Source organism: Ornithorhynchus anatinus, chromosome 7 (genome assembly GCF_004115215.2).
Source record: "Ornithorhynchus anatinus isolate Pmale09 chromosome 7, mOrnAna1.pri.v4, whole genome shotgun sequence".
NCBI lineage: Eukaryota > Metazoa > Chordata > Mammalia > Monotremata > Ornithorhynchidae > Ornithorhynchus > Ornithorhynchus anatinus.
Genome location: NC_041734.1, coordinates 58,321,185 through 58,334,481, shown reverse-complemented (window position 1 = coordinate 58,334,481; position 13,297 = coordinate 58,321,185). Strand labels below are relative to the sequence as shown.

The 13,297-nt window shown below is 49.7% G+C and overlaps 1 protein-coding gene across 8 annotated transcripts in view; it reads right to left on the bottom strand.

Moving 5' to 3' along the window:
• Positions 1-13,297, bottom strand: part of PPP1R12B (protein phosphatase 1 regulatory subunit 12B) — a 245,567-nt gene that overhangs the window by 160,698 nt on the left and 71,572 nt on the right. For all 8 annotated transcript variants that reach the window (XM_029068787.2, XM_029068781.2, XM_029068780.2 and 5 more), the window contains exons 5-8: positions 7,932-8,076; positions 5,980-6,054; positions 3,218-3,297; positions 2,161-2,303 (exon numbers count right to left, since the gene is read on the bottom strand). In XM_029068787.2, coding sequence (XP_028924620.1) covers positions 2,161-2,303; positions 3,218-3,297; positions 5,980-6,054; positions 7,932-8,076 — 443 coding nt within the window. The remainder of the gene's footprint in view (positions 1-2,160; positions 2,304-3,217; positions 3,298-5,979; positions 6,055-7,931; positions 8,077-13,297) is intronic.

Genomic DNA, 13,297 nt, shown 5'->3' with positions numbered 1-13,297 from the left:
CAGCAAGTGAAAGGCGAGTGAAAGGTCATCTCCCGCACTATAAATCCAGCCGGGGCCACTGGCTCCCCCACAGAAACGCTGCTTTGTAACTTCCTGCGGTGACACTTGATGAATCACAGAGGTACTGAAGCAAAGAGGGACTACATTTCCCCATAACTGAGCGTATCAGTGTCTCCCTCGGCGAAGCTGCATCAGCTCAGACAATATACAGACCAAAATATCTTCATTAGCGGGTCCCCAGGGTTGGCAAAGTTCAAGCCGAAACACAGTCTCCATTATAAGCTTTACATATGACCTTCCCTCTCTAACTTTCTCCTCTTGGCCTGAATGTTTCATCTGGAAATTAATTCCCCTATAAAGTATCTGCTCCGGGGTTTGAAATGATGTTGATGTCCAAACAGGCAGGTGGGCTTATGACTATGCAGTTACTTTTTTTTTTTAAGCTGAATATTTTAAGTTCTTTGTAGACTGTTTTTTAGTAGACTTAGTCCTTTCTAGATGGTAAGCTCCTCCTCTAGAATGTAAGCTCTTTAGGGGCAGTAAACATTTCTACCAATTCTGTTGTACTCTTTCAGGTGTTTAGTAAACTGACCTTAACACAGTAAGCGTTCAATAAACACCACTGACTGACGGACTGATCGATCGGCTCTCTCTATCCAGCCCTCGTGTAAAGTCCCTCCCGTTGGACGGATGCCTCCATAGCTACCTGCAGGACCTAAATCTGTCTGCGTTCAACCTCTAAGAAAAACCGTCCGCCAAATGACCCTTTGCAAAAAAAAAAAAAGGTCTGCCAGTCAACGTTCGATTGATCAAACGTCAATCAGTGTATCCTGATAAGGCGGCCCCAGTTCAGCTCACCACCTAGTCGCCGTGTATCTTCCTGGCCTCACCTGCCTGGCTTCTCTGACTCAGCTTCAGAGTATAATAATGACGGCATTTGTTAAGCACGTACTATGTGCCCAGCACCGTTCTAAGCAGTGGGGTAGACGTAAGGTCATCAGGTTGGCCCATGTGGGGTTTTATAGTCTTAATCCCCATTTTACAGAGGAGGTACCTGAAGCACAGAGAAGTTAAGTGAGTTGCCCAACGTCACACAGCAGACAAGTGGTGGAGGCGATATTAGAGCCCACGTCCTCTAACTCACAAGCCCGCGCTCTTTCCACTAAGCCACCCTGGTGGTCCGGCCACTCTGTTCCACGACACATATGGCTGGCGAATGTCTTTCATGAAATTTTGACAGAGCTAAAGGAGCCGGATGTGCAGCAGGGTTCCAGTTCTCCCAACCTTGTCCAAGTTTGGACCCATTTTCTGCACTTTAGTGGTTTTTCAGTTGGTTTAGGGGTTTTCTTTGCTTCGAAACTGACAGAACCACATACATGAGACCCCTTCCAGGGGTCAGCCCAAGGGCCTCACTAACCAGAGATTAAAATCCAAACAGTACAGTCCCTGAAAACAAAAAGAACTTGATCAAAATGCCTTTTCAAGGGCCCCTCTCCTTTGCCTCCCAGCAATGCTGAGCCTGTGGAATTTGGTCTCAATGTCATTTCCCCAAGCCAGGGTCAAGGCAGACAAATGTGTCACACAAAAATTCCTTGTGCACCTTATCATACAGGCACATAGGAACAGCTAAATATACTCGAACCTAGCCCGGAGCTGTATGACCAAGTTTTTACCAACTGCCAACGCCACTGAAAACCATTTTAATGTCCTTTATAAAGATCTGGGCCAATCGGCTCAAGGCTCTCTTCTGGCCAGATTCTGATCCAGGTGAAATCTCAAAGGATGGAGGTTTGTATTATTTATAACATATATATATATGTTATATATCCATGTTATATATATATATATATCCATGATTTATTTTAATGTCTCTCTCTCCCTCTGTAGAATGGGAGCTCCTTGTGGGCAGGGTTCATATCTACCAACTCTGTTGTATTGTACTTTCCTGAGTGCTTAGTACAGTGCTCTGCACCCAGTGAACAGTCAATAACTATCAATAAATGATTGACTGTTTAATTCAAAGCACTAGGCATGTGCCCCAGTGTTTCCGCTCATGAAAAAATACGGTTCTCACTCTAGAATAACCACTGTGCAACCACCACTGAGGTTTCACCTGCAGTGGAAGCTGCAGACCCATGGAAAAGTTAAAACGTGCATTACCGGTCTCCTTTTCCGTGTCTGACTCAGAAGCCTCATCCTCCCCTTCTTCCTCTTCGTCAGAGCTGGAGCTGCTGGATTCCTTGTTCTCTTCCTCTGCTTCCTGGGATTTGGGCGGCTCTTCCTCATAAAGCATCTTCTCTTTGCTAAAACAGAGAGAGGAACCTGAAGAGAGCTAACGAGGAAGGCTATTTCTGGCGTTTACACGGATTGAGCGCTTCGGCCTCTCGACAAGAGAATGGCTTCTCCAGCTGGAATGCCTGGGCAGCCGCCCGTGTATGTTTCAACTCTTGCTCCCCTAGGAATCCCTCCTGGAACCTCACTTAAATTCTATTTTGGGTGACGGTTGGGGATCGGTCGCCCTCGTGGGCAGCGGATGCAGTTGTGGCATTTATTTATATTAAGGTCTGTCTCCATTTCTAGACCGTTAAGCTCGTTGTGGGCAGGGAATGTGTCTATGGACTCTTCATTCATTCGCCCGAGCACTTGGTAGAGTGCTCCGCACACGGTAAGCAAGCGCTCAATAAATACGATTGACTGAAAGAGAGGTACGGACAGTCTCTGGCTGATGAAGGGACCGAGTGGTGGGATCAAATGTTGGGCACCAAAGCCAACGGGCTCAAATGTCCTCCAAGCCCATGAAAACTTCAACTACAGGCAGAATTTTCAGTCTCCCCACTTTCCAAAGGCACCTTCCATACCTCTCCAACTAGGTCCCGCATCCTAACCCATCTGTCGGCATCCACCTATACTGCAAACACCCACAGCATTTTCCACTAACCCCAAATCCCAAGAAAGCTGATAGAAAGCGCGCCCAAAGTTCCTTCGTTTCTTTCAGGCCCACGGCAGGACTGGATGAATACGCAGAAGACAGAAAGGGATCAGAGGTGCAGAAGTTACCCCGAGAGGGCCGCAGCTAACTCGCCTCGCTTGAACGAGGGCTCTTCCGAGCTGCCATCCATGGGGAGGGAGACACGGGAGAGCTGCCATGAATGTAAGACTTGTAGTCCAAGTCCCTAAAGGTGCCCCCAAATCCCTGGCCCGCTCCCAGTTGCCTTACTTCTTAAAGAGTCCGCTCTGCAACTTGCCATTCAAGCCTGACTCGATGAGTTTGTTCCTCGTCTCCTTCTCGCTGCGCAGCTGTGGGAGAGGGACAATGTACGTTAGTGGGCATCGGTAGCAACTGCGAGTCCCTGGAACGCAACCAAGAGGACCAGTTCGGGGCCAACAGAAATCATGCTCATCAGGAGGAAGTGGGGGGAAAAGAAGGCCGGGGGAAGGGGAGGGAGGAAAACACATCGGCCTTGATGCACTTTTCTCCTTTTCGGGGGAGTTGAACGAGGAGAACTGGAGACTGAGCCTTAAGTGAATTAAAGGAAGGCCCACAAGCATGAACCCCGAAGAATTCCTATCAATTCTCCAACCCGACCTCTCCGAAGAGCCGAACCCCCTGAGGTGAGGAGGCACTGGGGACTTGGCGACTGCACACTGATGGCCTTTCTTCCCTGGTCCCGGGGAGGCTGGCAACCGTTCTCACGGAAGCTTAGACAGGGTCCAAACAACGCCTGCTGAGTCCACGGAGGTTTACGTGAGGAAAAGCCAGCCACGGCTACAACCTCTTATTCACTATCTAGGAGAGGAACCAAAAGTGAGGGTCACTCCTATCTGGGTCTTGGGGGAAAGCCACAGAGCAGAGGGCACCGACACGGCCAACAGTCCCATGTGGCCGTTGTCCTTCGTGTCCACCGAAATTGCCACCCATGGTGAAATTCACCTCTGAGTGAACGGGTGACTAGAAAGGCCAACCCAGTCCAGACCACACTGTGTGCATAAAAACGAGGTCCCTTGTGAGATAAAAATGGTGGCATTTGTTAAATGGTGGTATTTGCTACGCGCTTACTATGTGCAAAGCACCGTTCTAAGCGCTGGGGGGCATACAAGGTGATCAGGTTGTCCCACGTGGGGCTCACAGTCTTCATCCCCATTTTCCAGAGACTGAGGTCCAGAGAAGTGAAGCGACTTGCCCAGAGTGACACAGCTGACAAGCGGCGGGGCCGGGATTAGAACCCATGACCTCTAACTCCCAAGCCCGGGCTCTTTCCACCGAGCCACGCTGCTTCTCTTAAGCGCTTACTATGTGCCAAGCACTCTGTTGTTTGCAACCTCAGGTGCTGTTTTCTCTTTTGCCATCTTGTCTCTCATTCCTCATCAAGTTTTTGCCCCCAGACAGCAATACCGATACCGCAAAGGACTCTGAACACCACTTTCAAACATCGCTCCATCAGTGTAGAAATTAGAAAGTTTAATTTTAGTCTACCAAACCATCGGGCGGCCTATTTCTGGACTCTCGAGCACGATCCTGAAAGCTATACAGGCCTAATTCTAATAAGATTGATGCCCTGGCTTGTTTTTGGACAGCGCTGATGTTTCCTGGCTACATTGAGAAGATGAGGCTTTAGAGTCACTGCTCTAATTCACTTAAGGGAGAAAACGGGAGCTTGCTATATTTGGCTTAGCGCTTAATTTGTATTTCTTTTGCCCGGAGCAAGCCGCAACACAAACGCCACGGGTCCGTTATCGCTAAAAAGAAGCCTGCATGTATTCCCTACCCTATGCCTTGAAGGCCACGGTATAGTCCCTGACAGTAGATAATAACAATGATGATGATAATAACAATAACAGTGCTATCTGTTAAGCACTTACTTTGTGCCAAACACTCTACTAAGCACAGGGGTAGGTACTAGAAAACAACTTCAGACACCGCCCCTACCCCACATGGGGCTCTCGGTCTACGGGGATCGGAGAGCGGATATCGAATCCCCATTTTACAGATGAGGGAACTGAGGCCCAGAGAAGTGAAGTGATTTGCCAGTCACACAGCGGGCGAGTATCGGAGTCGGAACTGGGACCCAGGTCTTCCGATTCCCGGACCCCTGCTCTTTCCCCTAGGCCTCGCTGCCTCTCTTGACAGGGTTTAAGAGAAAGATGCAAAGAGAAACCTGCGTGCGGAAATTCTCGGAAGCCGAGAACAGCCACCGGGATCAAGACCGGTCTCTCCCAGCACGACTCTAAGCTTTCATTCTTTCATTCGTTCCCGCTGAGCTTCTTCCATTTTCCTTCTCCACGACATCACTCCTTTAACTGTCCTAAAAACTCTGGAAAGCGATACTCCAGTCATCTTCCTAGGTCTCAGCAGGTGCTAACGGAAAGGCGACAGAAATGGACTCGGTGTACTTTCTCTGGAACACGAACGTCTGTCTCCCCGCCTCTAGGCTGTAAGCTCATTGTGGGCAGGGAACGGGTCTCTTTATTGTTGTACTGTACTCTCCCAAGCGCTTTAACACAGTGCTCTGCTCACAGTCGGCACTCAATAAATACGCCTGGACGAATGAACGGTTTGAGGAAACAAGACTAAACATTTTCATCTTCAAGAAAGACAGCGGCCTGAGATTCTCATCGCAGGAATTTTCAACCTAAATGTCCTTGGGGGGGTGGATTCTGCCAAGGTATTCCTTGTGCAGGGGAGACTGACTGATTGAGATTATCAGTCCAAAGACAAGAACTCAAGGACTTTCGTATGTTTGAAAAGCTCCAGATGGTCAGGGGTTTCTAGCCTATCCTGCCGTAATGAGGGAACGTCAACAGAGGGATTTTGGAGTTATTTTTTCTATCGGTCTGTCTGACGGCCCCCGAGGAAACCAATTACTGCCTCAGGAATGCAGGCGCGGCCATTTTGGTTCTCTGAGGAAACGGGGGGAGGGCAAAAGTTTGTGATCCCCTTAACGGGGTATAACGATTTTGAAAGGCTTAAAAGGCACTCACCATGTTCTGCTTCTTCTGAAGCATCTCCAAGTGCTCCACAAGACCCTCGTCGGCCACGTCAAACGGCGTCTGGCCCTGGCGGTTGCGACGAAAAGACACCGTACCCATTAGAAAATCAAAGGCCCCCGGACACAGGTACACACTGACCTGCCGGTGAAGAAAATTCTCCATTTCGAGGGAGCAAGTCATCCCAAATGACTCCTTAGCAGGAGACACTGGGCTCAGAGAAAAGGCTCCACTTCGCACCAAATCTTAATAACAAACTCAGGCTCTGACAGCTCGGGAAGGGGATGAGACCAGGACCGAAACCCTCTATAGAAAGTTACTTTCCATCCCAATTCTCTGAAATTCAAATGTGGGAGACAGTTGGAAGCTACATTAATTGGAGTGCTCCTGCTGAGCTGGGAAGGGGATATCTCAGGCAACTCCAAGTTAGGTTGAACGTCTGTTTTCCATGAGACCCCAGGGGATTTGTTCTCTTCTAAGGGTTTTGAAATTGCTTGGCCTGAGCGACACACTCCCTTCGGGCTTGGAGACGAAGAAACACGAGGCCTTGCAAATGATCTTTTATTTAAAACCACTCTGCAGACACTGGAAATCAGTTTTACTCTAACGCTAGTCACAACTTCAGAAGCATCACGGCGTAGCGGAAAGAGCACGGGTTTCCAGTCCGAGGACCTGGGTCCTAATTCTGCTCTGCCAACTGTCTGCTGTGTGACCCTGGACAAGTCACTTGACTTCTGTCGGCCTCGGTGACCACATCTGTAAAATGGGGATCCAAACTGTGAGCCCCACATGGGACATGCACTGTGTCCAACATGACTAGCCTATATCCACACCAGTGTTTAATCAGCTGTGTGATTGTGGGCAAGTCACAACTACTCTGTGCCTCAGTTACCTCATCTGTAAAATGGGGATTATGCCTGCGAGCCCTCCGTTGGACAACCTGATTACCCTGTATCTACCCCAGCGCTTAGAACAGTGGTCTGCACATAGTAAGCGCTTAACAAATACCAATATTATTATTTAATACAATGCCTGGCACTTAGTATGTACTTAAATAGCATTTAAAAAAACCAACATTTTGCATGTTTTTTTTCCCCCCCAGTAGAGAGGGCAAAGGGAGAGGAAGAGAAAAGGCACAGGTGTGGTAACTCCTTCCACGAGTCGGAAGCCAGCCTCCATAATTATTAATAATAATAATAACTGTGGATTTCGTTAAAGCTCTTACCACGTGCCGTGCACCGTACCAAACGCTGAGGTAGATACAAGATAATCAAGCCCAACATGGACCTACAATCTAAGTAGGAGGGAGAACAGGTATTGAATCCCCATCTTGCAGATGAGGGAACCGAGGCACGGAGAAGTTAAGTGACTTGCCCAAGGTCACCCGGCAGGTTCGTGGCAGAACAGGGATTAGAACCCAGGTCCTCTGACTCACAGGCCTGTTCTCTTTCCACCAGGCCACCCTGCGTCTCGAGCACTTACCGTTTGCAGAGCGCTGCGCTGCACACTTGGAAGAGTACACTGTAACGGTGGCGTTAGGCCCACAGAGGAGCTTAGAGTCTAGAGGGGGAGACATCATACGACAGTGTCCGAGTTTCCCCAACCTGTCCATTAATGATAATAATAATAATGTTGGCATTTGTTAAGCGCTTACTCTGTGCAGAGCACTGTTCTAAGCGCTGGGGGAGATACAGGGTAATCGGGTCGTCCCACGTGAGGCTCACAGTTAATCCCCATTTTACAGATGAGGGAACTGAGGCACAGAGAAGTGAAGTGACTCGCCCACAGTCACACAGCTGACGAGCGGCAGAGCCGGGAGTCGAACCCACGACCTCCGACTCCGCAGCCCGGGCTCTTCCCACTGAGCCACGCTGCTTCGGGGTTAGGTAAAATAACCTGCAAGGTCAGAGTTTACTCCCCTGCAGCCTACAGAGTTTAAGACTGACCAGTTTATTCCTGATATCCATGTCACAGAGTGCTTCGGCCAAGATGGAGCAGGCCTCTTTGACCCCCCAGTGGGCAGCAGCGTGGAGTGGAGTCCAGCCATCGTAATCTTGGACGTTCAATTCGTAGCCAGCCTGGATCAAGAGCCTGGAGCGGGGGGAACACAAAGGCAAATTCTTAGCTCTTCTGCACTACGGTGTTTTGCAATGCCCTGCCACGTGACTGGCCACTGGTGCTAAGCCCTGTTTGACAGAGGCACGACTTCAAAGGAAGAGTTCAGATTTCACAGTCGCTTACTAGGGGCCACTATTCGACCGAATCTTTACCAAGTGGGTTATTTCCCCTAAAGAGTCACAGGGCTATCGCTGGGCGCACCCGCACTGTTCCATTCGCGTGAAAAGCACCGCGAGGTGTGGGTGTGCGGTACCCACCCGAGACTGGCTCAATATACCAAAATGGAAGGGCACCCCTAACTAACTAGGCCGCTGACTTTCCCCTGCAGAAAGGAGGCAAAGTGGGATTTCAAGGCCTTGAAGGCCTCTGTGCAAAAAGAAAAGGCTTCCGCTCCGTTCTCCCAGTGGTCTCCGCTGAGGCGAAAATAATCACGAATGGCTTATTGATCAGATAATTAGAAGGAAATGGAAAACACTGAGACCACACGGAATCGACACCCAGGGCCCCATAAAATCGACCCCGGCAGCAACGGCGGCACTGCCCCGAAAAAGCAGCTACTTCGCCGTTAAAATGGTGACCGCCAAAGTGAAGAAATCTTTATTTAACCGAGATCTGACCCAACTCTGGCTCGCATGAGGCTCCCTCGGTCGAATCCACAAAAAGGTAGATATTTGAAACTCAGTTCCCTCTAATCCCCTAGACTGAGCTTGTTGCGGACAGGGAACGCGTCTACCAGCTGTTGCAAGGACTCTCCCAAGCGCTTGGTACAGTGCTCTGCACCAGTAAGTGTTCAATATACACCACTGATTGACTGATCTCCTTGCGATCTGTGGCACTACACTGCCTAAATCAACGCCTACCGTGGCAGCAAGATAAAAGTCAATTGCCAGAAAGGGGGTAATGAGATGTTCCTGCGATTAGGATTCCCGCGCACTCCCGGAAAAGTGAGTCTGATCGTGGGATTTCTGCCGTCCGGCTTCAGGGCCTGCTGTGGAGTCTGTCGTCGGGAGCAAAAGACCGGTCCCACCGGGTTCTAAAACTTCCCGAGCAGAGAAAGTGATTCTGGGGCTAGCGGGTGTGCACAGAACCCTTCTCCCTCTCTCTGCCCTGCCAGGTATGTTCCCGGTTGGGGCACGGAGGGCAATACGCAAGTAGGGGGGCGATGCTTTCGCTACCCGAAGTGAGATTTCCTCTGTGGGAACGTCTGCACAAGATCGCCAACATCTTCTCTGGTGAGGACTATGCCAGTTTACTAGGTTGGCCCGCGGTTCACAGAACCTCCCGCACCTTTCTTGGAACGGCAGGACCAGATCTCACTGACCCGATCCCAGACCGGAGACTGTAAGCCGGGGTGTGGGCAGGGATTGTCTCTCTCTATTACTGAATTGTATTTTTCAAGCGCAGTGCTCTGCACACAGTAAGGGCTCAATAAATACGACCGAATGAATGAATCTCCTTCGATGCTGCTTCTAGCGTCCCTTCCGAGGGCGAAGAGCGGCTCCTCCCTTTAGCCTGGCGTCGGCCTGAAGGGCACCTTCCAATTCCACCAAACAGCAACTGCTTTCCAGGTTTTTCAGTCGGGATGCTGGGTGTCCTGCCCTTTCAGGCAATCATCACCATTACTCATAGTCTCATCCTCCCCAGCAGGTCACTAACCAATTCGGCCACTTCCCCGACTCAGCGCGAGTCACTGATTCCTCCCTGGACCGGCACGGACACCGCCTCATCGACAAGTCATGTATTTAGGTCTGAGGCGACCCCCTAAGTGGGATCGATCGAGGAGAAGCGGCATGGCCTAGTGGATAGAGCACGGGCCTGAGAGTCGGAAGGCCGTGGGTTCTAATCCCCGGCTCCTCCACTCGTCTGCGGTGTGACTTGGACAAGTCACTTCACTTTTGTGTGCCTCAGTTTCCTCCTGTGTAAAATGAGGATTGAGACTGTGAGCCCCATGTGGGATTCTATTTATCGCTATCGTTTTCGTCTGTCTCCTCCGATTAGACCGTAAGCCCGTCAAAGGGCAGGGACTGTCTCTGTTATGGATTTGTACGTTCCAAGCGCTTAGTACAGCGCTCTGCGCATAGTAAGCGCTCAATAAATACTACCGAATGAATGAATGAATGTGGGACAGGGACTTTATCCACCCCGATTTGCTTGTATCCGTCCCCGTGCTTAATACAGTGCCTGGCACATAGTAAGCGTTTGGCAAACACCATCATCATCATTATCATCATTATTTATGGAGCACCTACTGCGCATGCAGGGCTCTGTACTCAGTGCTTGAGAGAGTACGAGACAAAAGGATGGGCAGACATGATTTCTGCCCACAAGGAGCTTGCAGTTTACAGAAGCATCCTCCACATCCTAGCCCCTATCAGCCACGGGTATACAGAGTTCACTGCCATTTCAAGTTTCTCGGTAAACTCGGTTGGGGGCAGGGGTTGTGTCTACCAACCCTTTCGGATGGTACTCCACCAGGCGCTTAGTGCAGTGCTCTGCACACGGTAAGCGCTCAAGACGTATGACTGATCGACCCTCTCCCTTAATGACCCCTTCCAGTATCCGAAGAAGTCATCTCTCCTTCGCAAAACACAGAACCCTTTCTTTACCGGTCAAGTGGGACACGAGCAAATCGCCAGAAAAATACCGGTCCTCTTTATCCCGACTGTTGTTACTCCTTTATCAGTCGGTGGCATTTACTACGTGAAGAGCATTATGGTTTTAAATAGGGATCTTATTCCCTCCTTCCTCTTCCCAGAGTGCCCGGGATAAGGCTCCGTGTCCGGCTGGGTTTTAATCCGGGCTTCGGATTAACGGCTTCAAGTGTATTTATTTTTTAAATGTATTTGTTGTTGACGGTATCTGTTAAGCGCTCACTATGCGCCAGATACCGCTCTAAGCACTGGGGTAGATACAAGATAATCCGGTTCGACACAGTCCCTGTCCCCCGTGGGGCTCCCAGTCTTAACCCCTACTTTCGAGATAAGGTAACTAAGTCACTGAGAAGTGATGTGACTTGCCCGAGGTCACGAAGCAGACAAGCGGCGGAGTCAGGATCGGAACTCGGGTCCTCTGCCGCCCAGGTGCACGCTCTTTGCACCAGGCCGTGCTGCTTCTCTAGTTCAGTCTGAAAACCCCGCGTGAAAACCGGCATTAGCCCCTACGGTGTCAACTGCTCATGTCTCCAAGTCAGGATGGAAGGGACCAAGGGCCGTGTCCAGTAATGCCCCGATCCACTGGAGAGTGGAGCGACATGACAAGAACCCGGGCCTGGGAGTCACAGGTGCTGGGTTCTAATCCCAGCTTTGCCACCGGCCTGCTGTGTGACCTCGGGCAAGTCGCTTAACTGCTCTGGTTCTCAATTTCCTCAACTATAAATTGGGGGATTCACCGTCTGTTCTCCCTCCTACTTAAACTGGGAGCCCCTGTGTGGGACAGGGACTGTATCCGACCTGCTTAACTTGTATCTATCCCAGGGCTTAGAACGTTGCTTGACGAACAGTAAGTGCCTAACAAAATCATAATAAGTGCTTCCACCGCTTGCAGGGCCCAGGACTCGATGGTATGGGATAGTAGAGAGGAAGCCAAAGACGTAATCCACGCTCTTAGAGATTATCGGATTAGATTATTAGACAGAGGGCTGTGTCTAATTCCCACCTGTGTATTCTTTCCCAGGATTCAGTGATAATAATAATAGGAATCATGATATCCGTTAAGCGCTTGCCATGTGCCAAGTACTGTTCTAAGCACCGCAGTAGATAGGAGGTAATCAGGTTGGACACGATACCTGTCCCACAGAAGGCTCACAGGCTTAATCCCCATTTTACAGATGAGGTAACTGCGGCACTGAAAAGCTAAGTGACTTGCCCAAGGTCACGCAGCAGACATGTGGCAGAGCCAGGATTAGAACTCGGGATCTCTGACTCCCAGGCCCGGGCCCTTTCCACTAGGCCACGATGAGTACAGTACAGCGTTCTGCATCTAATAAACTCTTAATAAATATTATTATTATTACTTTTCCTCCTCGTCCTCCTGCTCCTTTTCTCAAATCAGGGCTTCGGGCCTAATCTTGTCCCGTCCTTGGATCCCCCAGGGGAAGGAGAAAGGGAGAGAAGCAGCGTGGCTCAGTGGAAAGAGCCCGGGCTTAGGAGTCAGAGGTCATGGGTTCTAATCCCGACTCCACCACTTGTCAGCGGTGTGACTTTGGGCAAGTCACTGCATTTCTCTGTGCCTCAGTTACCTCATCTGGAAAATGGGGATGAAGACTGTGAGCCCCACGTGGGACTACCTGGTCACCTTGCATCCCCCCAGCGCTTGGAACAGTGCTTTGCACAACGTAAGCACTTAACATGTTAATATCATCATTATTATTATTTCTGTGGGAATTTCAACACTCTCCTTACAGCAACAGGCAGGAAGCCCTTGCTCCAGCCCAGCAGGTTCTTACCTGTGATGTGTCAATCTCTTCCCTGCCCACATTGAGCCTGGGAAGCCCATTCAAGAGCTTGGTTTTTAGAGTCAATCAACTGGGGTGTGCACCTTAAAACCAACAACTATTACCGTAACATATTTCTTGAAGACAGGGCAGCTGGGATGAGACATCATGGGCTAAATCTATCAAGATCAGGTGAAACAAAGAGTATGCAGACATTTTATGAGATGCAAATCTCAGTTTTACTGTTGCACCTCATTTTAACGACAGACACGATGTAATCAGTGGAGTGAGGAGATAGCTAAAGGACGGAACCAGAGTTAAGGAAGAGAAACAAAAGACAACCAAAAGTAATCCTAAATTCCCTCTGCCATTCCAGGTCTTCTCTTCCACGAAGGAATTAAGAGACTGGCGCGTGGGTTCGAATCCCGGCTCTGCCACTTGTCAGCTGTGTGACTGTGGGCAAGTCACTTAACTTCTCTGGGCCTCAGTTACCTCATCTGTAAAATGGGGATTAATTATGAGCCTCACATGGGACAACCCGATTACCCTGTATCAACTCCAGTGCTTAGAACAGTGCTCTGCACATAGTAAGCACTTAACAAACACCAACATTATTATTATTAATACTACATAGGCCCGGTTCCCTATGACCACGATACACAAAATCCAGAGGATCGTTGCAACTTAGCTGATTGCTCTGATCGGGATGCATAAGTCCTGCCAGGCATTCGGTTCAATAAATGCAGGGAATTTAATTCCCTC